Source organism: Xiphophorus couchianus, chromosome 3 (assembly GCF_001444195.1).
Source record: "Xiphophorus couchianus chromosome 3, X_couchianus-1.0, whole genome shotgun sequence".
Lineage (NCBI taxonomy): Eukaryota > Metazoa > Chordata > Actinopteri > Cyprinodontiformes > Poeciliidae > Xiphophorus > Xiphophorus couchianus.
The window spans coordinates 3,364,618-3,392,343 of record NC_040230.1 but is presented as its reverse complement, the minus strand read 5'-3'; the positions used below and the strand labels follow the sequence as shown (position 1 = coordinate 3,392,343).

At 36.2% G+C, this 27,726-nt stretch overlaps 3 protein-coding genes and 1 non-coding gene across 4 annotated transcripts; all 4 read left to right on the top strand.

The window, feature by feature from the left end:
- Nucleotides 1-284: 284 nt before the first annotated feature.
- On the top strand, nt 285-4,584 carry cd83 (CD83 molecule). Its single transcript, XM_028013480.1, has 5 exons — nt 285-574; nt 688-821; nt 2,178-2,406; nt 2,669-2,766; nt 2,888-4,584. Exons 1-5 carry the CDS (start codon nt 400-402, stop codon nt 3,038-3,040), a joined length of 789 nt encoding a protein of 262 aa, XP_027869281.1. The 5' UTR covers nt 285-399; the 3' UTR covers nt 3,041-4,584.
- A 1,692-nt stretch (nt 4,585-6,276) lies between these two features.
- On the top strand, nt 6,277-6,358 carry trnas-aga (transfer RNA serine (anticodon AGA)). The gene has a single exon. It is a non-coding gene; the product is annotated as a tRNA-Ser (tRNA).
- Nucleotides 6,359-7,169: 811 nt separating this feature from the next.
- On the top strand, nt 7,170-18,245 carry cfap418 (cilia and flagella associated protein 418). The gene is made up of 6 exons (XM_028013649.1): nt 7,170-7,388; nt 8,221-8,323; nt 8,728-8,792; nt 9,114-9,179; nt 9,399-9,494; nt 14,715-18,245. The coding sequence occupies exons 1-6, from the start codon at nt 7,267-7,269 to the stop codon at nt 14,872-14,874; spliced, it is 612 nt and encodes a 203-aa protein (XP_027869450.1). The 5' UTR covers nt 7,170-7,266; the 3' UTR covers nt 14,875-18,245.
- Nucleotides 18,246-21,290: 3,045 nt separating this feature from the next.
- wdr73 (WD repeat domain 73) lies at nt 21,291-27,683 on the top strand. The gene is made up of 8 exons (XM_028013634.1): nt 21,291-21,477; nt 22,329-22,396; nt 22,749-22,834; nt 22,950-23,038; nt 24,020-24,087; nt 24,901-25,062; nt 25,137-25,484; nt 26,657-27,683. Exons 1-8 carry the CDS (start codon nt 21,410-21,412, stop codon nt 26,890-26,892), a joined length of 1,125 nt encoding a protein of 374 aa, XP_027869435.1. The 5' UTR covers nt 21,291-21,409; the 3' UTR covers nt 26,893-27,683.
- The last annotated feature ends 43 nt before the right edge of the window (nt 27,684-27,726 follow it).

Sequence of the window (27,726 nt, the reverse complement as noted above, 5' to 3'; positions counted from 1 at the left end):
ACATCTTACTACAGCGGACAAAAAGGGCAAGTCGCTCTTAGAAGTCATAACTGGGGAAAGTCTGAGTTGCCCAGTGGGAAATCCGACTTCGAGTGAGTTCCAGTTGATTTTTCCAACTGGGAATTCGAAAATTCCAGATACACCCGGAACGCAGCATAACGAGACGCTTAGTTAAAGTCCAAAAATGTAATTGGCAGTAAAATAGTTAAAGTAGGTATAAATAAATAATATAATATAATAATAGGCTATAGTTAACTATACGTGAACTCTACGCTCTTCAGAGATCCGGAGAGAATTCAACGAAATTTCAGTTTCCTCTTTTTTTTCTTTGTTTGTTTCCCTCACCGGGCACATAAACACAAATAATACGTATATACTGGTACTTAGGTAAAGCCCACTATGCAGCGTAAACATGGAAGAGGAAGCAAAAATGAAAAGGGTGGAGCCACTATATATAAGAGGAGTCAACCTCGTAGACAGCCAGTCTGCGTTTCTCGGACTGTTTATCGTTTGGACTCAATCATCAGCATGATGACTCCACACCTGCTCTGTGTTCCTCTGCTGCTGTCACTGGGTGAGTTTCTAATGGATTTTGTTTTAATGTGAAATCTCCAGTTGATTTCTGAATACGCTTCTGTCATTCAAACTGAAAGGGAAACTGACATATTCCTCTCTTCTACCCGTCAGTGGGCTCGGCATCCAGCAGAGCTGACAGCGAAGACATGCTGGTGGTTTCCACTCTCTCTGATCAGGACTCTACCCTGAGGTGCACCGCCAGACAAATACCCGGGGTGCAGTACAGCGCCGTGAGGTGGTACAAGGTAAGAACAGCCGCTTATTCAAACTTTTTCTTCAAGGGCCCTTTTGTTTTGAAAGGGCGGCAGATATCCGAGTGGGAAAATCCACGCCTGTCATTACCCGACACCGCTGCTGGTTTCAGTTTGATTTCCTTTAAAGGCTTCATGTGTTACTGGAAATAGTTGGGGCAAATAAAACTGAGCTTGCACGATCAGAAGAACAGCAGCAGTCTGGATTATTGAAGTCTGTCTGTTGTTGCGACAGAGAAGTCAGAATTAAACAGCAGCACCAGTAGAGACTGTAAACTGGTTGTTTAAGCTGTTATGGTTCACTGTTTACTGCAGTTTGTTTATTATTAAGCCCATTCATTGCTCAGATGTCAGCTTGCTAGACCATGTCAGTGTAATGATTACAGTTTAGTTCATAGTCTGTCAGTTAAGTTAGAAATACTTTAGGGTAAAACTAGTAAAAATTATACATTTCATAAACATTACAAATTAGCATAACTAATCAAAAATGTTTCATCACTGTTTTTTTTTGTTGTTTAAAAGATGAAAGCCTTTAATGATAAAACACTTTTATTGTTTACTGATTTATGACCTCATGAAGGATTATCAGCAAAGAAATTGATTCTTACCAGAAACCTGGGAAGCATAACGTAATATTTTATTGACCTACTGTAATAAATCTGTAACTCAAGTATTTAATAAAGAAAATAAGTCAAATAAGTACAGTGAAAAATGCTCTATGTAAAAGTTTTAAACCACCCCCTTTTTAAAGATGTATATCTAGGATACTAAAGTACAAACTTGACAAAACTTGAGAAATGTGTCCTCCTTTAGTTTACTGTAGAATGTTTTCTGCTATTAGCTTTCTGAACGAACTGTTAAAGTTAAAAAACATTTATCTTCTCTACTTTTCAAAGATTCACACAGGAACAAATCGTGTCCTGATGACTAGTTGGTAACAAAGAGCCTACAGATCCTTTTCCTAATTGATTATTTGCTGAGTTTTCAGCATACCAGCAAGCTGGGAAGCATTTTAGTAGCAGGACAGTTTGTAAGTCAGGGTTCAGTGGCAGTAAAATGCTCCTTTGAAAATGGATGAAAAGCAGCTGCTGTCCAATAAAAACTTGAATAGCCTTCAGAAAATTTGAGAAAATATTGTTACAACCTACGGCAGTTTAAAGGTCTAATAATAGATTACTTAAATCTATAAATAACAAAAAATGAAGAAAACTGGTGATATAAACAGAACTGGTAACTCATTATATATAATAGCTTGTGTTATCTTCTGTTCCTAAACATCTTGTGTCAGATTCTTGTTCTGATCTCTCAGATTCCTACAAACATGTAACAAGTTTTGCTGTGGTTTCTCAGGCTGGAAGCGACTCGTCTCATCAGCGCGATGGCCTTCTGGCCAAATACCTCCCAAACGGCACCACCAGATGGTACAAAGACGTGACCAGGAAAGTGGAGCTGCAGGATGACTCCCTTGACCTCGTCCTGCCCAACGTGACCTGCAGCGACAGTGGAGTGTACCTGTGTTTTCTGGCTGCACCTGTGGGACAGCAGAACCAGGAGGGGAAAGTTAAGCTCACACTGCCAGGTAAAAAGAAGTCCCCTCGTGGTGAAGTGGGTTATTGTGGTTATCAAATCAAGACTGTTTTAGACAGAAAAACATCTTCCTGTATAAACAGGTACAGGTTAAAGTTGTATGCAAAGCCCCAGTTAGCTTTTAACCCTTTTTAATATACGTAAATCGCTTGGTGTTAAAATCATTGCTACTATTTTTGAATAATTTGTGATAATCCCTACATTTATGCCGAATGTGGAAGGTTCTAAGTGGTTCTCTCTGTTCCTATCTCCAGATTGTCCTGCTGATGCCATCGGACCTGAAACTCCTTTGCTGGTTATTTTTGCCTCAGCGCTGCTGGTGCTCGCACTTCTCATTTCCTTCTTGAGCTATGTAAGTGCAAAAAATTCTCTAATAGTACCTTCACATTGTTTAATCTTTATCTTCTATGTATTTGTGACTGATCCTCATTTATTCCCCATCTAAATGAAGTTTTTTTTTTCCCCCTCCCTAGAAATGTTTGAAGAATACAGTCAAGGACAGAATCCAGGTAGCCAAGAAAGAAATCTCGTTGAACGCGCCGCTCAAGCCCCTGGAAAAGAAGGACTTGATGCTAATTTACACTCTGGGTCCCAAAGTGTCCAAGTTGCAGCATATTTGTGTCTGAAGACTGTCTGAGAAAGATGTGACAAAGTCCACCTCCTCTGAGGCAGCAGAAATGCAAGCAAGGAAGAAGGATCTATGGAGAGACGATCAACGTGTCTGCAGGCTAGTTTCAGGTCGGGACTTTGATCGTCCAGGATGTTTGGGCTCCTCCAGTTCAGGCCAGAAGGATACACAGCAAGCTGTTGCTTGGATGCTCCATACCTCAATTAAAAAAAACAAACAATATAAATGCACTATTAGCTGTTTCATACGCAGGCCATTTTATGGCTAACATCTATTAGCTGGTAAAGCTCTTTTTTTTTTTTGTCAGACTGCTGTTCTTACTGTGATGTTTATGTTCCAAAACCGGTGCTGATCATTTCATCCTTTCACCATTTCATACCTTTAAAAATATTATTTTTTTCAACCATCCACCAAGGGAATAATTCTCTGGTAATTAATATCTACCAACAAGAGGTCAATTTAGTTGGTATGCAGGAAAATCCAATTAAAAAATTTGTGAGAATGGAGCATTTTTATCACAATTTGTCCCCATAATTTAAGAAAATACTTTACCAAAGTAGAGAAAAGATAGATATACTGCTGATGAACTACATGTAAACAAAATGGTTTGCTTAAAGGTATGAAATGGAAAAAATGGGGTAGAAATGATAACGCTTCGGTATGAGAGGGGGAGTTAATCCAGAGTTATACTAAACAGTCTTTCTTTATTTTACTTTCAAGATATAAGTTTTATGAAAATGTTTAATTGAAATTATGCTAAACAAAGAAAGTAAAAAAAAGTTAGAGAAACACTAGTTGACAAATATATTCTGTTCATTGTTGTGGGATTACAGCGAGTTGACCTTATATAGGTAGAAGCTGCTACTGAGCCATTCCAGAACTCAGCTCTTGATAGCTTGAGTTCTCATACTGTGTCTGTGTGCAAAGGTGTGAAAGATATATTATTTATTAAAACTGAATCTGACTACAGTGTGTTTCAGGCTTTGGTGTTCATGTTCTCCTTCTTCCAGTCTTGTTTTGTTTGTGGAGATGAGAAAAGCATGAAACTCTGTATGAGGGGGCGAACCAGACTAACCTTTTAAATGCAGAACTGAAAAGTGAAGACATATGCAAACACCCACGTTATGTGCAAATTTAACTCTGGGGAAAGTTTTAGATCTTGGTTTCTTAGTTCTGGATTTTTCTTGGGTTTGAAACTTTGAAAGTTGTTGCCCTGGTTTAACCTTGCATGATTTTATACTTTGCCGAAGAAATAATGAAATGTTTGCTATAAGTATTAGGAAAGTAAAGCAACAGCAGAGGAACCTAATATGTCATGTAATCGATACGTAAATGGGAAAATCCATCATAAGCCCTTTTTAATCTTTCCGCTTGCGTCTTCATTAAACCAGAAATGGAAAAAGGAAGTAAGATAACACGCTGTGGCAGCTAATACTGTGACGTAGAATCTCTTACACATGTCATGTGCACTATAGCACTTTTTGTTATGTTTTAAAGGTTTTTTGGAAATTCATTAAACTTGAAATAAAAACTACAAGCTAAGTGTGGGTTTGTGTCAACTCTGTACATCTTCCAATGTTTGTATAATACTGGAAGATCTCTGGGCTACAGAAACAGTTTATTAAGCATACACTCAGGTTAAAATTACTTAATTTACTAACTGGAAAGAAACCAGTGTGACACTGATGTACCAATAATATAAGTGTCCTGGAGCTAGGGTTAGGGTTATGCAGCTCAGTCTAACCCATAATAACCAAGTGTCAGCTGTTCATATCATGCAAAAACACTGTACAACTTCTGACATCTGTGGTTCAGTAGTGGCTTAACAACACGACGCTCGTGACACATCTGTGTGTGCTTGGCCTTGAGGCACTGACTATAATCATAGTCCACACCTTGATAATCTTCCACAAACTCTTGAATTTGAATGGTTTGGATTCACAATACTCAAAAAGGCAGGTGCTTCTAAACTTTCTGAAGATTATTTTGGTTATTATTTTTGCATGTATTTACATGTATGATAATTATACTCCTGTGAAAACTTGTACTGTTGGTTCAATTTTTCTTTGTCACCTCCCAATATCAATTTTGTTTTTTGACATGAAGAATTCTGGGTAACTTATTTATAATGTGTTGTATGTATATATAGATTGATTAAAACATCACATTATTCATTTTAAATGAGAAGTTATGGTGACTACACGCTTTTTCTTAAGTTTACATGCAAGTGGATCATCTAATGAAGTTTCTCAAACCTGAAAAAGTCCTCGGCCTGTTTAGTCTGAGGACTGTTTGTTGAACAGTCACGGACCACCTAACCTGAAATTACCCAGCGATAACACAACTTAATATTTAATGCAACCTGAAATAAAACTATTATTCTTTGTTCATCCTAATGAGAAGAATGGTGCCGTTTGGTATGACTGGCCACGCCAAAGTCACAAACATGAAGACCCATCTACTTGGGCATTTTGGGTTATTTACAGATTTTGAAAGTGTGGAGTCTAAGCTTCCCAATGATGTCAAACACATGGAAATAAAAAAGAAGTTGTTATTTACCACCAAGTTTTATGTGCATTAATAAAATTTGTAATATGGAATCACAATTGAAGAAACATAGACTTGAGTGCTTTAGCGGAAACAAAAAATCATTTTCTGCACCATTAAATATAAAAATAGTCCACTTTAATTGTACTTATTAAATATATTTAATTAATTTAATTTAATAATTGAATTCAATAAAAATAACAATAGTAGACGTGTAAGCAGAGCATCATTCATTACCAAGCAAAGTCATAAAAAACAAAGAACAGTTCTGTCTAACTGAATCGAGTTGTACGGCTCACCGCACAGAGCCGTTCAAAGGAATCCAGTCGCTAGTGAATGACGTATCAAAAATCAGCAGCTATGTCTCAGCTTCCTCTGATCATATAAGTAATCCTGGAGTTGTTTTCTTTCCACCGGTATCTGAAGCTTTCCTTTTGAGTGAGCCGGTTTTATGCCAATTATTACTTTTAACACAATCTTTGGAAAGCTAGCTGTAGCGCACTTTGAGCTCACGTCACGGCAGTACCTCGCGGACCACTAGGGGGAACCCGCGGACCACAGTTAGAGAAAAACGGATCTAATGTTACGTATCCATCTTTTCTAAAGTAATAAATAAATAATACACAGATTGAAAAACGGTCTGGTTCTATGTATAAAAACGAACCTACACACCCTATATGCTATCCCGTTGTCGTGGCCGAGTGGTTAAGGCGATGGACTAGAAATCCATTGGGGTCTCCCCGCGCAGGTTCGAATCCTGCCGACAACGAGTTTTTCTCTTTTTCCCACAACAGAAAATGCTTCTTTTCTTTCACGGTTATCTTGCTTGCTCGCTTTGCTGTTGTTCTATGGTACTAGCACCTTATTTTAAATGAATTTTCAACTAATCGAGCTGTAACAGTACTTCCTGTTTGATTTTCAAAATAAAATCTGCGACAAATTACAAAAATAAGTAAGGATTAGGGCCACCAAAAAAAAAAAAGAATTCTGAGATTAAAATCAGAATTCTATTTTTTTTTTTTTCGGTGGCCCTAATCCTCTTCCGTAGTAATGCGCCTTTGACATAATGAAAAAAAAAGTTGTTTTTTACTGTTGGAACTTAGATCTATTTAAAAATGTGACTGCCTGGCATATTTTGTAATTTTCCTCCAGGCTGTGTGAATATATAAATTGACTCACTCAAAGAAATTTGCAAAGAAATGTCTAACATTTCTTAATTATCTTTAGAAATTAGTTCTAGTTGAGTCGCTCATGTTGGCAATATTTTGAATTAGCACTATCACGTTAGTTCTGTTTGTTCTGTTTTTAGTCTTTTATTTCCCGAATTTCTTTGTTTAGGTTGAGGCATTAGCATGTTTCATGTTGGACAATTATTCCTTCTGGTTTTGGATGTTGTGCAGCTGGACGCATGTTTTCTCTTAATTTTACCTTGGGACAGTTATGATGTTTAATCATAGCAACAATGTGTTTTTTTTATCAAGGGGACTATCTCTAAAGCTCCTATAGTATTTAGTGTAATTCGATTTCGGCTTTTATTTTGAAGAGCATTTATTTTCGACTTTGGTCGAGTTCCGCTTTGTTACCTAGCAACGGCGAACGCCGAGATCGGTAATGGAAGGTGGCCTGTGAGCGCTGATCAGGCTCCGAAGCTAGCAGGGCAAACACGAATACCTCGTCATGGATGACGATGACCTGGATGAGCTGTTGGATGAAGTGGAAAAAAAGTTCTGTAGTAAAGCTTCTGCAGCGTCTTCCGGTGTAAAACGCAACAAAGACGAAAATAAACAGGAAGAATGGAGGTAAACAAAGCTACTTTTGCTAGCACATGTTCGCTGGTAGCAAATAAACATCACTTAAACTCCCAATAATTGATCAACTTGTGTGTCAGTTTGACCTTAGTACAGATCAATTATGTTTCTGCGTTTTTTAAGGTGAACAGGTGAATTATGAATTTATGCAACAATTGAAATTTGAATTGCAAGTTGAGATCTGAAAACCTTAACAGTAAGCCATAGTTATCAAAACTGCAAGAAATAAAGAAATGGCTTGAAATATTTCACTCTATCTGTGATGAATCCTTACTTTCTGAAATGAGGGACAAAAAATATTGAACTTTTTATTATAGACACATTTTTTTATGTACTTGTATATCAGCATAAATCTAAATACAGGAGCATTTAAATTAATTGTAATTACGTTGAAAATTAAACTTAATAACATGAATGCATTCATTCTATTGATTTTGATTATATGTTTCTCCAATAATTAGCTCAGCTAAAACATTCAGTGAACACTCTCTTTCTGACATTGTATCCTCCACTTAGAAATTTACATTCATATCAAGCTTTTCCATTTTTGACTATAAATAACAGTTCAAAAACGAACATCATACTTAAATTATGCTAAAAATGATTTCAACAAGTGCCAAGCTTTCATAAATCTCTCTTGTCATTCATTAATAACTTAAGAGTTCAAAATGTCTAAACCATTGAAGTCAGCAAAAAGTGTTTGGAAGTTTGCAAACTACCTCAAAGTTTTTGAAACTCCTCTCTTTCTGGAAAACCACTATTCATAAATTATGCAGATGGTATTCAGCACTGCGTACAGTAACATTTTGTTTTTGTGACTTAGTGCTGCAAAATGTGAGCCACATAAAAGCAGCGTTTCTGAGGATATTGATGCCCTTCTGGAGGAATTGCTGGATGATGATTATGACAGTTCTCCTCAGTCAAAGGTGAGCTTATGTCTGTAAAATATTTGTGGCAGAAGTGCTTAGAGAATCATTTTAAATAAAAAAAAATAAAAGACAGTGTCTCAATAAATGCCACACCTAAGTTTATTTAGTTTGTGCTTTTTTAACGGTTTCTTAGAAAAAAATATATCTTTTGCAACATATTTTTTTCTTTGCATTGAGCATGTAAAACTATTCCAAGAACTGCCACTGATTTCTTAAAATTCTTAATTGCACAAAGTGTTTCCACATGGCATGTTTCTTCTTTGGCTTTTCATGAAGCTTTTATCAAAATGTGACTTCCTGTGAAAGTTTGATTTAAAAACTATTTAGACGCACGATAAATGAAACAGTCATAAACAAATTATTTAATTGTCTCTAATCTCTTTCTTACTGTTCTTTTTCAGGGTGAACAGTTTTCTAAAAGAGAACAAGCAGAGAAGAAACTCTCTTCACAGACTGCTGGAAGAAAGTGAGTATTTTAGCTTGAATAAAAGAAAAAAACAAAACAGTTACAAAAGAAGAAAAAAGAAAGATGCTACTTTGAACATTTTTTTCTGTATTGGTGTTTTTATGAAAAAAATTAAGTTAACTTTAACTGGGAAGAAAATCTTTTAATGTTGCACCTGACTGAACATGAGCACTGGACGTATCTGAGCTGTAGATTTTAATCTTATCTCTCATTTTCTACCAGTAAAAACTTTTATTCTTGTTGCCGTGGCGACTTTGATTTTCCCTGCGGTGTATTTGTGTGTCACTTTGAGACATTCTGCGCTCTCCGTTCCGCTTCCAGGTGCTGTCCTGTTTTCATCAGTGGGAGCTCAGTAACAAACGGTGTTGGAACAGCCACTTCCAAAAGGTGTGAAAACATAAATTTATTCCAACAGCGTCTGTTGAGTCTCATCTGCTTTGGATTTATCAGGACACAGAAGCTCAGTGTCCTTGATTTCTTATCCCAGTTCATTCTGATCATGCAGAATTTGCACTTTTCAACTATAATTCACTGATAAATGAAATGTGTTTAATAGAAGTTTATTAAAAAAGTCCATGACTGGTGGCGATGTGTTTGTATGGATAGGTCATGTGACCAGCTGAGGTGCGTCTCCTGTGATTTCCGGGTGTTGATGTTTGACGATTCTGAATGGGACGCATCATGTGACTACCTGTTCCTCAGGTGAGTCTGAAGGTTTATTCAGAGTCTTTTTCTACATATTTAATGGGTATACTCTTAATGGCCTTACTCTTAATGGGTATCATCTTGAATTACATATTTTGTTATTATTGGTGGATTATCTCAGATTTATCATCCCTCAATTCCTAAAAGAATCCTCTGTAGTAAATTTAAAATTAATTTCAGATCATAAAACCCCAGTTAAAAAATTGTTTTCACAAAGTGAAAAGGAAACTGCTGTTTTGGGTGACGTTTTAGTTTTTCACCAATAGGTGGCAGTATTTACCCGTGCGGATATTATTTCCTTCCTTTAACATTCTTTAACGCAAAGCATCGAAGATAAGAGGGTTAAAAGCTGGTTTTTAAGAGGTGAGCATCTTTGTAAAAAATAAAAATTAAAAAATGTAAGAGCGTCATTAAGCCGCCCACATCCACATCAGGCCATGAGAGCTGCTGCTCTTTCCTCCTGATGGGAAACAGTTCTGTAATCTGGACATCAATGTGACCAGAATATAAACAAGCAGACTTCATGTTATTTCAAACCAGCTCACAGCGGCTTCCTTTTAAAACCACAACGGTGCAATCTAACCTGGCAACTAATAAAGTCATTACTTAGGTTCTCTTACCAGTGATTTATGAATTGAGACAAAAATGTTACATTTTTGCCAGTTTTGGGCTTTTGTTGCGTTATGTAAAACAACCAGGAACTGACTGAATAATACCTGGATCTAATTTGGTTTAGATGTCTGATTTGTTTAAATATTTGTGACAAATTTGTAATTGTATTACCTTTTTATATTATACTTACATTTACTTTAACTTTACTCATATTTTATTTGAGTAGTAAAAATAGATACTAATATAAGGTATTTAATTGTATTATTCAATAATTATACTTTATTATTTAATAAAATTTTTGAATTAGGGTTGGAAAGTGGTTTGAATTTAGGTTTAGTGTTTCAAAGGGTGACATACAGTACTGTATTGTACAGTTGTATAGTCATTGGAAATGCAGCTAGTGTGAAGACAATTTCCTACAAAATGTTTTCTTCTTACGTTTTTATAATGTCTAATTCCTGATTCAGTGAGTGCAGTTTGATCTCCCTTATAAAATCATTGCTATTCAGTGTCAGTTTTATGATATGATTGATTAGCTCTCTGTAAATGAATTACGTTCTCAGTATAAAATCAGGAGCAGATTAAAATGTGACGGCACATTGAGGCCAGCATCACCCCCGTCTTCTGGTGCAGTTGACCCCAAGGTGATGGTCACATTGTTTGTAGATGTGCGTCACCCAGAGGGATAAGAACTGATTTAATGTGACACTGTGTCATTTGTTACAGTAACTGTGTTTGACAGGCCGCCATGGTCAGATGATGGAGGTGTGTCTAGGTGCTTCCAGAGGTTGATTAAGTTCTGAGGGCAGAGTTTATCCTTTATTCTTCCCTAAGTGAGATGTTTGCTTCCTGCTTGTCAAAACTTATCTGGATATTTCGCCCGGAGATTTAGTGTAGTTTTTAATTTAAGTCCTCTGATCAGGTTAGAAATATTGAAGCTTCTGGTGAATCCAATAATGTTTGAGGTTGAAGGTTTGATTTCTTCTGGCTTCACTAAGCTGAGAAATATAGCCTGTTTTTTTCATCCAGTGGCAGCAACAAGTGATGGAAATGTGAGGCTTGTTAGTGTTTTCTGAAGAGTGAACGCAGCACATCGGGTTGTAAAGCCCAGACACGAAGACTCTGAAACTAACAGGGAGAAGCAGTCCTGACACAAAGAGACATGATGGATCTCTTACACCTGTCTGCACGTTTGGCTGCTGTCTCATTCTCAGTCCTGCTATGTTCGGCTGATTCCCATCATCTAGTCAAAAATAACATGAATGAATCATCGAATCCCCACTATTCCTGATGTTGATTTCTGCTCTGAGCATAAAAGGTAAAATATGTTGATACTAGACAGGGAGAAGCTCCAGTCGTCTCTAACATTGAACCTCTGCTGTTTATAACAGCAATCATATCGTGTTGCAATCTTCTGCTATTTTAGATGCGTTAGAGAATTCATGAACTGTTTTTCACAACACATTATTTACTGTTTGACAATGTTGAAGCTGCCTGGTTATTTTATTTTTATTTTATGGAACTAATGGCCTTAATTCAACAGTAACTTAAACAAAATTTTTAGAGTTTTTAGTTTTTATATAAAATTCAATTCAGTTAAAAATACTTTATTAACCCCAAAAGATACCAAAGAAATTAACTCATTAAATTAAAGATCCATCCATCCATGTGTGGATCTGTTGATCGATCGATCGATTGATTGATCAATCGATCGATCGAATGATGGTCCATCCATCCATCCATCCATCCTTCTGTCCGTCCGTCCGTTCATATGTAGATCTGTCTAATAAATGGATGAATATGTATGACCCATACATATTATATGTTATGTATTTTAACATAACATAATCTTTATGTTATGTTAAAATAACTTAACATTTTTATAATATATATTTGTTTTTTTGTTAATTATAATTATTTTTAATTATAGTTTTTATTTTAAGATAGTATATGTTAAAATAAAAAAATGTTTCTGACATTTTATTCTTACAGACATGTTGTTTTGTAAAAGATTAAAGGAGTTGAAGTGGGCGGCGGTTTTCTGGGAGTTAAACACAGAAATGGTCCTTGAAAGTATCTGACAGCTAAAACAGCTGAAATGAACTGCCACCTCCTGTTCGTTAGTACTTCAGCTCCCTCAACACACCCATAAGGAAGTTTTTTTGTTCCTTTTTGTTATGGAATAAAACTCATTGTTAAAAGGTGATTTGATTGCATCTTGTAATGGTCTGAATTACTATCAAGTTATTGTCAGTCAGTGTTGATCTATGAACCAGAATTTGAGATGTGCCAAAGGGTGATAAGTTTTAACATCTGAACAAAGTAGGTCTAATTCAAATGGGAACATTCTCTTTATTTTGTAGGAGGAAACTACAATACAAAAAAGACATTGGTCAAATTTGGATGAAGTTGTTAAAGTTACTTTCTGTTGTCAGCCTGTTGTAGTTCAGAAAGAAAAGCCAACTCCACTGCGCTCACATCTACCCACATCATTTGACACCTTGACATTTTATCACTAACCTTTTTTTCTGTATAGCTCTGTGTGATTTTCTTTTTTGTGCTACTTTGAGTTCAAAACACTTTGAGACACTCAGGAGCACTCAGGAGGATGAGTTTGGCCTTCTAGTTGTAATGTTAGCGGAATCATCCAGACAGAAAGCTGCAGTCGCAGCTCCAACCCCTCGGCGACAAACAGCGAAACAAATAAACCAGACAGGACATGAAGAAGCTCTGTTTACCTCTACAGCTGTATGTCAACATCTAAACACATGTTCTTCCTCTGTTAACATCTCACAGGTTTCTTTATGACTGATGTTGTCAGTTTTTTGGAATTGAATTAAATTGAATTTGTAATTGAATTTATTTGTCTCCTGGTGGAGAAGTTATCATGAGTTGGCAATAATAATATAGATAAAATAGAGACTGTAAAATAAGGTGTAATCTGCAGATGGAGATTGTAAGAAATATATACATGTATTCATATGTTGTAAAACTTCTTAGTTATGCTCTTTTTAAAACTTGGCTGTTTAAACAGGCAGAGGGACCTGTAATAATACATGTACACATCAGTTTATTCTCTGTGTTCACAGCTGCAGATTTACAGCTGTGAATTTGTGATGAAAACAGCTGGACTGAGGTTTAACTTCACTCTGTTCTTTATATCTTCTAATATTATCATACAGTATCATACGGCTTTAAATCCAAAGGAGTTTATGTTGGATAAAACCAATTTAGTCGCACAACTGGTAATTAAAATGTTTTGGTTAAAACAAGCTAAAGCCTGTTTTCAGTGAGCACTTTGCTAAGCAATTATCCAATCAGCTGGTAATGTGGCAACAGTGCAGCTTATGAAACTGTGCAGAAAGCGTTCAGGAGCTTCAGCTAAAACATCAAGCGTCTCATTGGTGTTGCGGCTGCTGGCGGTGGGTCCAGAAATGAGCCTTTAACAGCAGGAATTAATGGACCTTAACTGCCTTTCATTAACAGTGCAGGCAGGTGGTGGCAAAAATCATTTTCACACACAGGTCTGGTTTCATCAGTTTAGGTTTTAATGCACTTCCTCCTCTTTTACCGTTTTAAGCAGAAATGTTTTGAGACTAAAACATGGAGTTGAAGTGAGATGAAACCAAAAGAAGCTCAGATATCATAAAAGTTGTTTTTCGTGGTCTAATCTATTCTTAAACAGATCATCTGGACTGATTTTAATCATAAATGCTCATTTGCTGTAAAAACACAAAATCTTTACAACTAGATTTTTTAAAAATCTAGTTTCTATTGCAAATATCTCAGTACATTTGAAGTAAAACAAAACTAACTTATAATTAACTTTTCAGAAAGATATGGGAGCTTGTTTTTAGTTAATATTTTTTTAATATTGATTTTAAAAAGTTTTAGTTTCACAGCCAGATTATTTCACGTAATGACATTTTCCCCCAAGTCATACTGTAAGTGAAATAATCTGCCTGTGGATGTACAGTCGTACCTTTTCATCAAATAATAAAAAATTATGTAATTATTTAAGCACATAATTTTAAAAATTAAGTACTTAAAACAAGCCCCTATATATCTTGCTGAACAGTTAGTTGTGTCTTTTTTAAAGTGTTCTAAAATATTTACAAATATTTATTTATTACATATTTCTTGTGTTTTTTCAGTGTTATATTGAAATGCAGATGATGAAAATTCTCATCTCTCTGTCTTTATCTTGTGTAAACTTTGCAGGCCATAGGTTGTATAACACTCACATTGATTTTTGAAGTTTCCAACATTTTATAACCATTCATAAATGCTGAAAAAACATTACTGCATCACTTTAACTTCCAGTGAATTTGCTAAAGGCTGATAAGGGAAGTCAAAAGCTATTTATGTAGTTTTGAAGTGGCCTAACTACAGTATATTTTTATGTTATTAAAAGTTCTGCTCACAGCCAGAAGGTTAATTTTCTTGTTGGCTATGTCGAATAGTTGAGTTTAAAAAAAAGCAAAACATGATGACTGCATAACTCTATTATTGTGTGTTAAATGAGAAAATTGCACTTTTTGCTAAAATGAGCAGCCTGCATGTTGAGTGATTAAACTGCTGCCATTTTCTCTGTGGCTGCTGCAGGAACAACGTGCCGGACCGCCAGAAGCTCCGAGCCAAACTGAAGAAGAGGAAGGGTTTGCGGGCTTACGCCTGCCAGTGCAACTGGCTCTCCAGCTCAGAGACGACGGACCTCAGAGACCAGCCTCAGCTCAGATGGGTCTGTGGCAAACATCTGGACTGATGCTCACAGCTGGGAAACATGCCGCTCACACAGCATGGACCACAAATGGTAGCTGATAGTTTCTCAGACATATCTATAAAACATCTATAAAACCTGATGATGGAACTAAAACTTATTAGTTTGAGTAATAATGAGTTGGACGTGAAAACAGAAATGTGTTTTGGATGGTGGAGTAAATCCTAACTGATAAAACCGGCAGCATAAATGAAACTTGGAGACAACTTTGTTAAACTCAGTGAACTGAAACAATCAAACAGCCACCTGAGGAGATCTAAAAATATGTTTTAAAACATTTAAGAACTTTTTGTTGGACTCCTCAATGGTCCCAATATTGTTCTCTATAAAATGTTTTTATCTTTTATTTAATGTTCAGTAACAGTTCCTTAATGCTAAGTGTATAACAGAGATGCACTGATGTGAAACTTGACCCGATATCAATATCCGATCTGAACAGGGTTTGTAAAATCTGAGAAGCTACAATGGTTGTAGTCTTAAGATTCATATTTGTCAAACAGCTCAAAGAGAAATGTCATGTAATAATGTTGCTCTATCATAATATTTTTAAATATTTTAGGCTAATGTAATAGGAAAGATTTAGAGAAAAAAATAAAAATCTGAAGTAATTGTTGTAGAAAATCTGTTGAGATGTGAAATATTTTGAAATAATTGAGCTCATGTTTATGTTTACTGTGTGAGCAATCCAGAAAATATGAGAAAAATCTTTATTGTAATTCAGTTTGCGTTCATTTTGTGTTCTCTTTTTTTTATATCCCAGAATATACATTTTATCTTCTTCTTTTCTCCTGTTACATCAGTGGAATCCCATTGTGAGTTTACTTCATCTCAAACATAAATTTAAATAACCAATATTTAATATTTTCTTTCTGGTTTCTGTCAGCCTCTGTATCTCCTGAACTGTTAAATGCTTCATTATTCTGTCGCTTACTTATTACTGTACTGAGCATGCTCAGTGTAGTTTCTGACCCAAAATGAAAAACAGTGTTATCTCTATAGTGAGAGGGAGCTAGAATATTAAATGTGCAACCATGGAAACAATAAAAAGGAGGTTCAGACCAAGCAATCTTCAAATAAGTTAACATGCAGATGATTTTTTAAATCAAAGTAAAAACTTTTTTTTAAATGAATAGTGTTTTTGTTTATTTCTGCTTTTAAGCATCTTCTCAAGTTTCCATCCCTTAAGCAATCCTTTATTAATTGTACTAATGCTTGATAATTAAATATGAATGTATTAATTTTCACATAAAACATCATGACTGATTTGTTAGTGTTGCCTTCACTTTTCATCAGCGACCTGATGTTTTTATGGCATCAATATTTAATCATAATTTAGAAAGAGTTAACCATCCTGTTAATGATTACAATCATTTCATAAAAGTTCATGATTTTTATGTCATCACATGACAGACTCGAAGGCCTGTTTTTAAAACTGAGAACAGTCTGATGAAATTTTATTCCATAATTTAAAGTCAAATCACATATCAGTGTGATTCCATTTTGATGATAAATATTGTCTCTCGTTAGAGTAATGGAGATATTGAGTTTGCAAAGCAGTCTGTGGAAAGCATTCTAGACTCTGAGGTTGTAAAACAAACTTAATCCAGCTTGAGATAAGCTCACATGAGAACCAAAGGATTTATACAAGCTGAGAAAATAGTTTTACACCACCCGAAACTGAAAAACGTTTAATATTATGGATCAAAAAATGAGATATGTTGCTAAGCTCAGCTTCCATTAGACTGGAACAAAACCTTAGAATTAAAAGAGGTTGAACTCATGAGCCATACTGAACATTTAGTTTCTGTTTCTGTCACTCTGCAGAGGAAATGTCAGGACAGATGTACGTGTTGGTTACTTTAGTAAACAGATCATACATAATTTAGAGCTGACCTCGACTTATTCACATCAGAACTCCATCACATCCAAACATTTGTTAATTAAAGGAGCGCAAAATCTATTTTTATTGCTAAGTGTGTTCTGACAAAGTTTGTGCCTTCCAGCTGGTTAATTATCGTTCCTAAGTGATGTGTCAACAAGGAGGACAAACAAACAGAAAAGCCACATCCTTTGCCTCCCACCTGTTGCGAGTGAGTGCTCACTCCATCAGCTTGTTGATGTGCATCATTTCATTAGATGACCTATTTCCCAGCATTAGTATTCATCAGGCTGGCCGAGGTTGCACACTTGCACAGGTCGATTCGTCACGTTTTATTAACAGGCAAAATGATGCTGAGGGAAGCTGCCTGAACCTTAGAATCAGAACACAGATTGTTGTTTGTAAAAATATGAAAATTGTTCAAACCAAGATGAACCACAATGTCCATTCCTTGATTTTTATTTAAGAAATATCTTTAATTTGGAGTAAATGTGGGTTATGAAGTGGCTGTTTTTTTAATGCATCCAACTTCTTTTAGTCAATTTTGGACGCTGTCTTAAAGTGTACTGTGGATTGCTAGATGTTTCTCTCAAAGAGAAATCCACACCACAAAATATATATTTTTCCCAGTTTTGACTTTGCCATATTTATTGCTGTCACTCAGCAATAGAAGTGTTGATTTTTAGCTCTCCAAAGTATTCTATAGAGTCTTACTTTTATTTTGACACCAGAACCATTCAAATATACCCTGCAGTTCCTGAGATATATTGAATTCATTTTATGGGTGTTATTTTTGAGTAAATCTCCAAAAAAAAGACGCCCAGGCATCAACAAGTAAAGACTGTTTCAGCGTTTCGCCTAAAGCCATAACAACTAACAGTAGAATAGCTTTGAGAGAAGAATATAAAATCTTCATAAATAAATCTAAAACATTAAAAAATGATGAAAACAATGATTCTGATTAAAGATTCTTTTTCGTTACAGGGAAAGTTTTTTATTCGTGCTGCTAACTGGCTCATCTCATGGACAGTTGAACAATTCTCCTAACTCAGGAGGGTAAAAGCTTTCCTGCTGTGACTACAGCAGTGGAAGAAAGTCTGTCAGATCTCAGTGATGCTAAAAACCCAGCAGCAGCAGCTGATATGACGCAGGATGTTGTGTTAAATTAGTTTTCTCAAAAAGAAGCTAGAAGTTAAGACTAGTTTTCTATGTCAACTAGTGTGTGACTGCTTCTCTGACTAAGCTGAAATATTTCAACAGACTTGAACGGGTCTGTGCTGTGATGACTAGTCGGATCTAACTTAAATTCACTCTTATCCAGTCAGAAAGGTCATATTTTGCATTTATTGAGCTTGCTTATTCACATTTTGCTTCATATCCAGCAGGATGTTGCTTCCAAGAGACACATGTAGTCAAATAAATTATTACTAAAGTACCGCAGTCCATGTTCGTTCAAATAAAATACTTTTTTCAGTGACCAACCCGTCTCACCCAAGGCTGTCTGATAAAGTGGTCTAAACTTTGGAAAGTGAAACTCACTTGTTATATATACGTTAAATATTTCAACACTTGTTTTATGTAAATTTGATGATTAATACTTGCAGGTTATGAAAACTCAAAATTCTGCATCTCAGTAAATTAAAATATTGTGAGAAAAAGATTGTGTCACACCTTTATCATATTATAAACTCAAAATATCTAAAAAGCTTCCTGAGCCTCTAAATGTGGTTGATTGGCCAGTGAACTGTCCTGACCTTTGACCCCCACAAAGACTGGTGTGTTGTCAGGAGGAAGATGAGAAAAACTGAACTCCTGGGTTTCCTGAACCTCAGCAGAACCTCAGGCTGATCTCCTCCATGTTATGCCGCATTGATACAGAAATTCACGCGAAAGGAACCAGAACCAAACATTGACAGAATAAAAATGAGCACACATTTCAGAAGACTAATATTTCTGTTTGAAATGTCATTTTTATTGATCTTATTTTATATTCTGATTTTTTGAGACATTGAATTTCAGGTTGTTTTTATCTCTAATCCATAGCCATTAAAATATTTCACAGTTTTTTTAGATGCACCGGCATGCATTCATGGAGGATTTTTATTGTAATCCAGACCCCAAGTTGGATTCTTTGTTTCCGACTTACCGAAAGTGACTCAGACTCTCGCCTGTCAGACAGCAGGAAGAACAGAGTGATGAGGCTGCTGAAGACGAGCAGGAGAGGAAGGAAAACAACAGCTGCAGTGATGGAGCGCTGCATGGCGTGGGCAGGATGCAGTCACCAGTCTGTCCAGGAGAAAACTCGAGGCCAACAAGCGCTGCAGTGAAATCGTGGGTAGCATTGTTGCCAAAAGCATCATAAAAGCTTTTTTCCTGTCAACAGGTGGGTTATTATGTAATCAAATCTGAAATTTCCGCACTAAAAGGAGGATAGTTGAAATCTTATCTAATAATCCTATCTAAGGTAAGTAAATGGTTCAATCCTTAGTTTCTTGATTTTATTAAAAGCACAGTTGCACTAAAAATTCACATCAACAATTCATAAGGTTTTTAATCCCTATATTTACATTCCTTAAAAATCCCTTAAAAATTTAAACAAATGACAGAAACTCAGGCAAAGATGAACTTATTTTTTTACTACTCCAAGCAAAACAACTTTAAGTTGAAATATACCAACCTCATATCAAATATAGAGGCGGAATAATGTGCTTTATATAGATTTTTCCCTGCCTTATTGTAGAAAACTAAAGCTTATCTCTCCATGTCTGCAGCTGCAGGAGGTTTTCAATTCTATAGTTTCTTCCTGAGCTTATCTGAATCACTGACTAATTAATGGTCTTTTATTGCCATTTCTAGAATCTGTGATGGCTCTTTTCTCATTAAACTCACTAAACAGAAATTAAGTATCAGCTAATTGTGCCTTGTGCAGCAAGTAGAACCTCCATGTTCTCATGTTTGTTCTATCATAATAGAAAATGTCATCTCAGAAATGATAAGTTAGTTTTTTAAAATTATTTTAGCTGCTTCTCTTTTAGTCACTGAAAACAGCAGAACATTTATTTAGTTCTGTAAAAAAGTTTACTTTTATCTAACTTTCTCACATCACATGAATTGGATGGTGGGCAGCAAAACAAGAGGGGCTCCCGCCCGTGCTTCAGTTATGATGCAAGAACTGCCACTGTTCCAACTGATAAATGACAAATTAGGTTTTCTCCCTCTCATAATAAAGAATTTAAATAATAATAATAATAATAATAATTTGCTCACTTTATTATTTTCTGACATTAAAAATAGATTGTGTAAAATATTAGCAAAAACCAAAGAAATCTCTAAGGAGATAAATACTTTTGCACAGCATTCCACAAATGCACAGCATCAATGTTTTGATGTCATTAAAATGACATCAAAACACAAACAGTCACCTCTGACCCCATCAGAGTGCTCAGTATGTATTCTACCAGTTAGTCTGGAAAGTATGCATGAATGAAAGTAAATAACAGTGCAGGTCAGCTCCTGCTGCTCACATTTCTGGGCTGGTTTCTTCTTTCCAAGATGGTGGAAACACAGGTCAACACGAACCATAAAGCATCCTACAGGTCAATGAAAATGTTATTAAAGTTAATTAATTTCCCTTTGGGATTAATAAAGTATTTTTGAATTTGAATTAGAATTTCATCTGATTTTTGACCATATTAGAAATTTTAAAATCAGAAGGTCTTGTTTCTCTTTTAGAAAAAGAAAAATATTGTAACATTTTTATGAAGACGCATCATCTGATGAAACAGCTTTACGTAACTGTTCTTGCTTTCTCTAAGGAATAGTCCTTTACACTTACAGCAGGCGGTGCTGTAATTTGGATCAGTGAAACAAACAAGCCAGGCTTCAAATGAAACATAAGAAACATGTGTGGAGGTATTAAGTCAAGACAGAAATTACAGACACATATACAGTAGGTATTACAATTAGCTTTAATTATTGGGAATTGATTCGAAAATCGCTAACCGGGTATTAGCTGATACAGTACAGTTTATATTTGTTTTGAAATAAATGCTGTTGTTTCTGATCCCATTTTCCCCTGGATAGAGAAATGTTTTGTTTTTGAACCAAAATGTATTGCTCATAATAAAATTAAGAGTGAAATTACCTTAAACCTATTAACCATCCACTAATAACTTTCCCTAGGAGTGCTCAAGAAATAAGCTGTTTGTGTTTATTTAAAGGTAATAAAAAATAATGCCACCTAAGGCATTAGGCGGAATTAATATGGTCATTTAATATGGTGATATATTAAATGATATCACCATTAGGTGATATCATTTAATATATACATAGAATTTCCCGAAGAATGAAATGTTTTATATTAAATAAAAGTCTTATGGTTGCAAATTTGCTGTGATAACATTTTAAAAAAATGGAATGTCTCATTGAAGCAAATGTATTCTTTCCCTGTATGTAAACAATAGATGATTTAAAAAAAAAACAAAAAAAACTTTTTGTGGTTCCAAACATATTCTAAACCAGTGAGAACTCCACACCAGCAGGTGGCGGTGTTGCTCTCCGGCCACTGTCTGGATAAAACGTTACGGAAACTGAGCGGGAACTGGTGGAGCAGCAGCAATGAAGCGACTTTAAAGAGAGACGATGGGAGAGACGGAGGCTGTGGAGATCGATGATATTTTAGATGACTGGTTTATTGAGTCTTTGAAATCGTGAGAAAACTTTTATTCTTCATCAAACGGTCGGTTTTTGTCTGTTTCAGCTGCCAGCGATGGAATGTCTTCTTCTAAATCCCCTTAAAACATTTAAGATTTACACATTTGTAAGTTAAGGTGGTTTTAAAATGTTAACAACTTTCTCTAGGTATCAATTAGACATATATTTAAAATTCGGCTTGCTTATTTTAAACCAACGCGCATCGATGAGTTTACAATTTTAACTTTAGCTGCTTCACCTTGCACAATTATAACCAAATAATAGTTTTCTTCCACTTATACTATCACATAGCACATTAATAAGCTTTTATTTGTGTCTTCATACACCCGGTAATAATATAAAACGAAACGGTGAATGCACGACATTCATAGCGCCACAAAAACAAATATTGTTCTTGAAAAACATTCCCATTTGAAATAAGCTTCAGAACACCATTTAAAGTGTGATTTATATAACTAAACTGCACATAGTAACTACCTTTAATCATATATTTTAAATTTACTGATCTTTGTTGATGCTCTTTTGGAATAAACGGTGGAATAAATACAATTTCTGATATTACCGTAATAGTTTTTTTTTTTTTTTTTTTACATAGTTGAAATTTGTGGAAACAACAATAAATACTAACTCTTAGAAATGCGTCACAATAAATGAAAGATGATGTGATAAATGCCCATCTCTATTAAAAATAACATACCCAGATCAAATGAAAAGTTCTCCAGAGTAGAATCACTTCAAAATATATTTAGATGAAAACAGCAGAGCAGAACCAACCTGTATTCCTGTCATGTGAAGTAATGTCCTGCTGGGTTTCCTGTTTTATTCTAGTCTGTTCTGGTTCCTGCAGATATAAGGATCTTCATGTGTACCAGCTGGAACATCCCACTCAGATCATCGAGTGGACGTCTGGAAAGAGTGAGTGGATTTAAATAATGTGGCAAAAATATTCACTTCTGAACATTAAAAGAGACACACCATGGAAGAAGTTCTCTTTTAATGAAATCCTGTTGATGAAACGAATACAAATACTATGAGGTGAAGTGAAAATGATATTTATGTCACTCTTCATATTTGTATTTGTAAACAATGTTCCAGAGAAGTTATCTGCTTTCTTTCACTTCACATATTTTGTTGGTCTATAAATAATTCCCCCAAAAACCATCAAGTTTATGACTAAAGTGAAAAAATGTTTTTTTTTTTTAAAAATGGTTCAAAAGGTGTGAATATTTCTGTAAATCACATATTAGTTTCTCTTCTGTGTTTTAAGCCGTTTGTGTTGCTGGATACAGCTCGGGTAAAAATGAAATCTTGGAGCTCCGCTTGCCGCTGAAACTTTTAGCCGATGAAAAGAAGGTAAAAAAAAAAAAAATCAACAAAAAAAAAAAACAGTGCATGAATTGCCTTTGCTTGATTTTTCTAAGCAGTTTTCCAGATATTGGTAAACATCCTCTTGGTCTGATGTGTTCAGGGTCTCTGTGCAGAGAGGGATTTCAAAGTTGTCCATGGTGGTTTCTCAGAAGGCCCAGTTTGCTGCCTCAGACACATTCCAGGAACCAGGTCGGTTCTGACTCTTTCATGGTCATAAAAATGCTGAGCTGAAACTTCTCTCTTCTTTCTGCTGACGTTTTAGCTCTGTGATGTGTGACGGTTTCAAAGCTTCTGGGATTTTCTTTGAGGAAAATGTAAATTGATTAATTCTGTGGAAGAAAGTCATAATTAAGTAGAAATCTAATTAAAACAGAAACAGAGATTTAAACTGAGTACAAAGGCTTTCTGTCAAACAATAGGATAAGCCATTAATTCTTATTTAAGCAGCTTAATGCACAATATAAAATAACAAATGTTCCAAAGGTGGGATAAATACACTTCTATAACCTTCTTTTTACATTTAAAGCTTACTTTTTTTATATAGATTTAGACACATTTCTATAAATTAGAATATGAGTTTATTTCAGTAATTCAGTTCAAAAAGTGAAACTTGGATGGATTCTTCACTCGCAGATTGATACCAGGTCTGGTAATCTATGATAAAAACCCCAAATCTAGTTCCTCAGTAGGCCTGTCACAATAATAAATTTTGCTGCATGATAATTGTCCCACAAATTATTGCGAAAAATGATAAAATTGTTCTTTTGGGCCATTTTCATGTAAATATAATAATAATGATGGCATAATAATGTAAGTTTGCCCTCGCAAAGATTAATAGACTTTATTTTCTAATGAACATTTAAAACTGGATCTAGAAGACATTTTAAATATCCAAAATAAATTTACAAAACAATAATTCAGTCTCTTTAAACAGAATTGTCCTTCAAAAAAGGAACGACTTGAGACGAAAGCACCAGACTGAAGACTTTAGCCAAACAGTCTTTGGGAGAAAGAGAGAGAGGCACGAGAAAAACAAACATGCAGATGGAAATTAACCAGCTCGTTTTAACTGATCATGTGGTTAACTGATTTATTTTAAGGTAACCTCTTTGCCATCTAGTTTTTTAATAGATCATGATCACATGATTTAGAAGACTGTCGTTCTGTCAGGTGTGCGGTGACCAATGACGGGCTGAACTCCGACCTGCAGCTGTGGGACCTCGGCGCAGACGACACTGGTGAGTTTTAGTTTTCTAAAACTCCTCATTGACACAACATGACTTCAAAATAATCTAACTTGACTATTAGTAGTTTCAATGCCAAGATGTCGCCAGATAGAGCAGTTTAATTGCTCAAAATATTACAGATCATCAGTTAAGAGAGCGCTGCTTTTTACGTTAAAAATTAAACCTTTGTGAATAAATCCCCAGCAGGATTATGAATTTTATTCCAATCATGGGAAATACAGAATTTTAATAGAAAATATTGCCTACGTCAATTACAGCCCTGAAAGCATGACATTGATGGTGAGTTTCATATTGGGAAATATTCATAAAACATTCCATGCATTCAGAATTAAAGCTTTGTCTCTTGTTGCTGTGAAAAGATGAAAGTATTCAACACGCAAGTCTAGCACTAGCTGGACAAAATGGCTTGTCGTCTTTTGCCAAAGATGAGGAATCCTGCAACTACTAAAATCTGACGCCACTCCATCATTGTTTACCTTTTTGCTTTCAATGTTTTCTCCAGATGTTTTTGTGTTATTCCCTTCTGTAGTTCTTAGCGCCCCCACAGGCGAGGAGGTGAAGGGGTTGCTGAGAGGGTTTGATTGGTGTGATAGTGCAGTGTGAAAGAGAACAACAGCTGAAACTTTTTGGTTCCCAATCAAACCAAGTCTACTGGACTATCAGATGTGAAAACACCTTAAAGCAATCAATATAATATAAGCAGAACCAAGAGAGGCAGGTCCAATTCATATCCGGTTATATGTAGAATATTATTCATGATTATAATAATAATCATCTGTACTGTTTGCTGACTTCCTGTGCCAGATGTGATCAGGAAAACAGGAAGTCTCCCGGGGACGAGCGTTTCTCAGACCGGCAGCAGGATCGCAGCTCGACTCTCCTCGTCGCCTGAAGTCCTTCATGGAGCTCAGAGCAGCGCCGTCCAGCTGACCCAGCTCGGCACAGGACAGACTCTCTATAGACTCGGTAGACCACTGAACCTCCACCTGCAGCTGGACGTCATGTCAGTTTCAGGATTTGATGCTCTTATCTTCCAACAGAGGTCGACTCGACAGAACCTCTGAGCTCCTTAAAGTTTGTGAGTGAGACGGCGTTCCTCGCCAGCTGCTGTGACGGCACCGTTTACCTCGCAGACACTCGGACGTCCGCTCCACCTCAGGCTTCACCTCCACCAGGGGAATGCGCCCTCTGGTGGACAGATGCCTCTGCAGCGCCGCAGTGTAGGGTCATCAGGCTCTCCTCCTCGGGTCAGGCCGTCGTTTCAGACCTCAGGAATATGGGAGGAGCCGTGTGTCGGGCTCAGCTGGACGTCCAGACGTCGCCAAGGAAACCGGAGGATGTCACAGTGGTGTGGGCTCCAGCCTTGGACGGCTGTTTCTCAGTGTCAGGTTGGTTAATGCACACACTGTAAAAGCTATTATTTACCAGCTGAATCAGAAAGTTCTGAGTAAAAATACAGTAAATTTCTGCTAATTTTGGCCAAAATTGTTCAATTTTTATGTATTCTCAGACACTAGCTTTAGTTTTTATGTTTCCCAGCTTCCTGAGAGGGAGAAAATACTTTCCTACAAAAGACTAAACACTTTAATTTTAATCTAATGTTGCGTAAGCATTTTTATTTTTACCTCTTTGTTATTTTAACACATTTAGTCGCCTTGAAAAGCAGTTTCAATAACCTGAGATGGATCATTTATTCACTGAAATTGGTTGAAAAACCCTTCAGATGCAGGTGGCTGTGTAATCTAGTAGCATGTCTAATGTCACTGTGACATAAAAAGTCTAATTTAATCTAGGGGAGAGAAAGTTAAATAATTATTCATCATCATCATCAAGCTATTTTTTCTTTTATCAGGGTTGATGAGGTTTTTTTTTCAGCTCGCTGTGACATTTTACTGGTTTTAGAGCCTCCTTGAATACGATTCCTTTAACTTCTCAGTCCCTCCAGGAAGTTGCAATCATATTATTAAAGCAATCTTTCATACATTTTCTCCAGTCTTCGCAACTTTTCCACAAGTCTGACCAATCATCTTAATGTTTTCTGGACTCCCTTCTTTTCTGACTCATCACTCCAACTGAGCGGATTTTTGACCAATCGCCTCCCTTTAATTTAACTTCATCTTTCACGTTTTTTGAAAGGTGAACCTGCATACAAGCAAAAACCATTTTTATATGTTCTATGTATTCAGTTGATGTTAACTTGAATTACCAATATGGAATTTTTCTTTTGCATTTTGACAACTCACGATTTTGTCTTTAATAATGGTGTTATTTCAAGATGGCGCTTGAAAATGTTATTTGCACTTTAAATATTAACTATGACAATACCTCTTTTGGGAATCTTATGTGCAGCAACTTTAACTTTTTGGAAGACTGCCATGACAAAAATAACATTTATGGGGGAAAAAAATCACAACGCAACCCTTCGCCACGCAATCACAAAAAAGTTTAATTGAATCTGTTTGAGTGTCCCTCATCACTTAAATTACACTAAGCCTCCAGAACATTTCATTGGAGCAGAACCAGATTGGGTCTGATCTGAGGTTCTCCCTCTCCTCCCCAGGACTCAGTGGACTCGTTCAGATTTACGACACCGCTGGATGGAGGGCGGAGCCGCAGGACGCCTCGCCGCTGTTCCAGCACGCCGGCCATTCGGTTTCCTCGCAGCACGGCGATGGCTCCGCCCCCATCTTCATCACCACCCACGTCTGGCATCCCGAGCGGCCGAGGACGCTGCTGTCTGCAGCTTCAGACGGGTCCGTCCACGTTTGGGACTGGGTGGATCCACAAACAAACTGACCTTCCAGGAAGTACAGATCCCTGATGTGAAGAAATGTCATTCAGATCTGAGATGAGGAATGAATGCTGGGTTAATTTTTGATGCAGAACACACTGTGGATTTCAGTCCAACCTATTTCCTCTGTGTGATGAGATGAGTTCATATTAATGGAAAATGCGATCAGCACTGCTTTTGTAAATTAAAGATAGATTGAAAAGACAGCTGTTTGTGGTAACTCATTTAAATCCAGACTGAGGTATGATGGGATATGTTTATTCTGCTGCTTTTATTTCCCTGATGAAATGTTTCCACCCACAGAGGTTTAGATTCGCTTTCAGAAAGCACTCTGCATTATTTCGGTACATATTTTAGACTAGATCATCATCTCCCAGATCTTCCACCCCAAATCTCATTAAAAACACATTTATCTAGCAAATTAAGTCAATTTTTGCAATTAAAAGTCATTTTATTCCTGATGAATGAGGCTTCCAGCTACTTTTTAACTTCACAGCACAACTACTCAGGATCTGGGCAGAACTCTTCTTGCACCAAACTTTCCATGAATGTTCTTTTAAATCATTCTGTATGCTTTTGGATACGAGTTTCGCTTTTCAGTTGAACTGCTGGAATAAATGTTGGATGAGGAATTCAAGTCTGAAGAGGAATTTGAACTTTGCTCTGTGCTTTCTGATCATGTTTTCTGTCCTCACTCACCTCTGCAGGTCATAGTGAGGTCAATCAGATCAGACGCTGCAGACTGAGGAGCAGCACAATACCTGCAAATGTAGAAATAAAACAATCTGAAAAACAATGAAGATGTTTTCAATGGGTTAGTATTTTTTTATAGTTTCTAC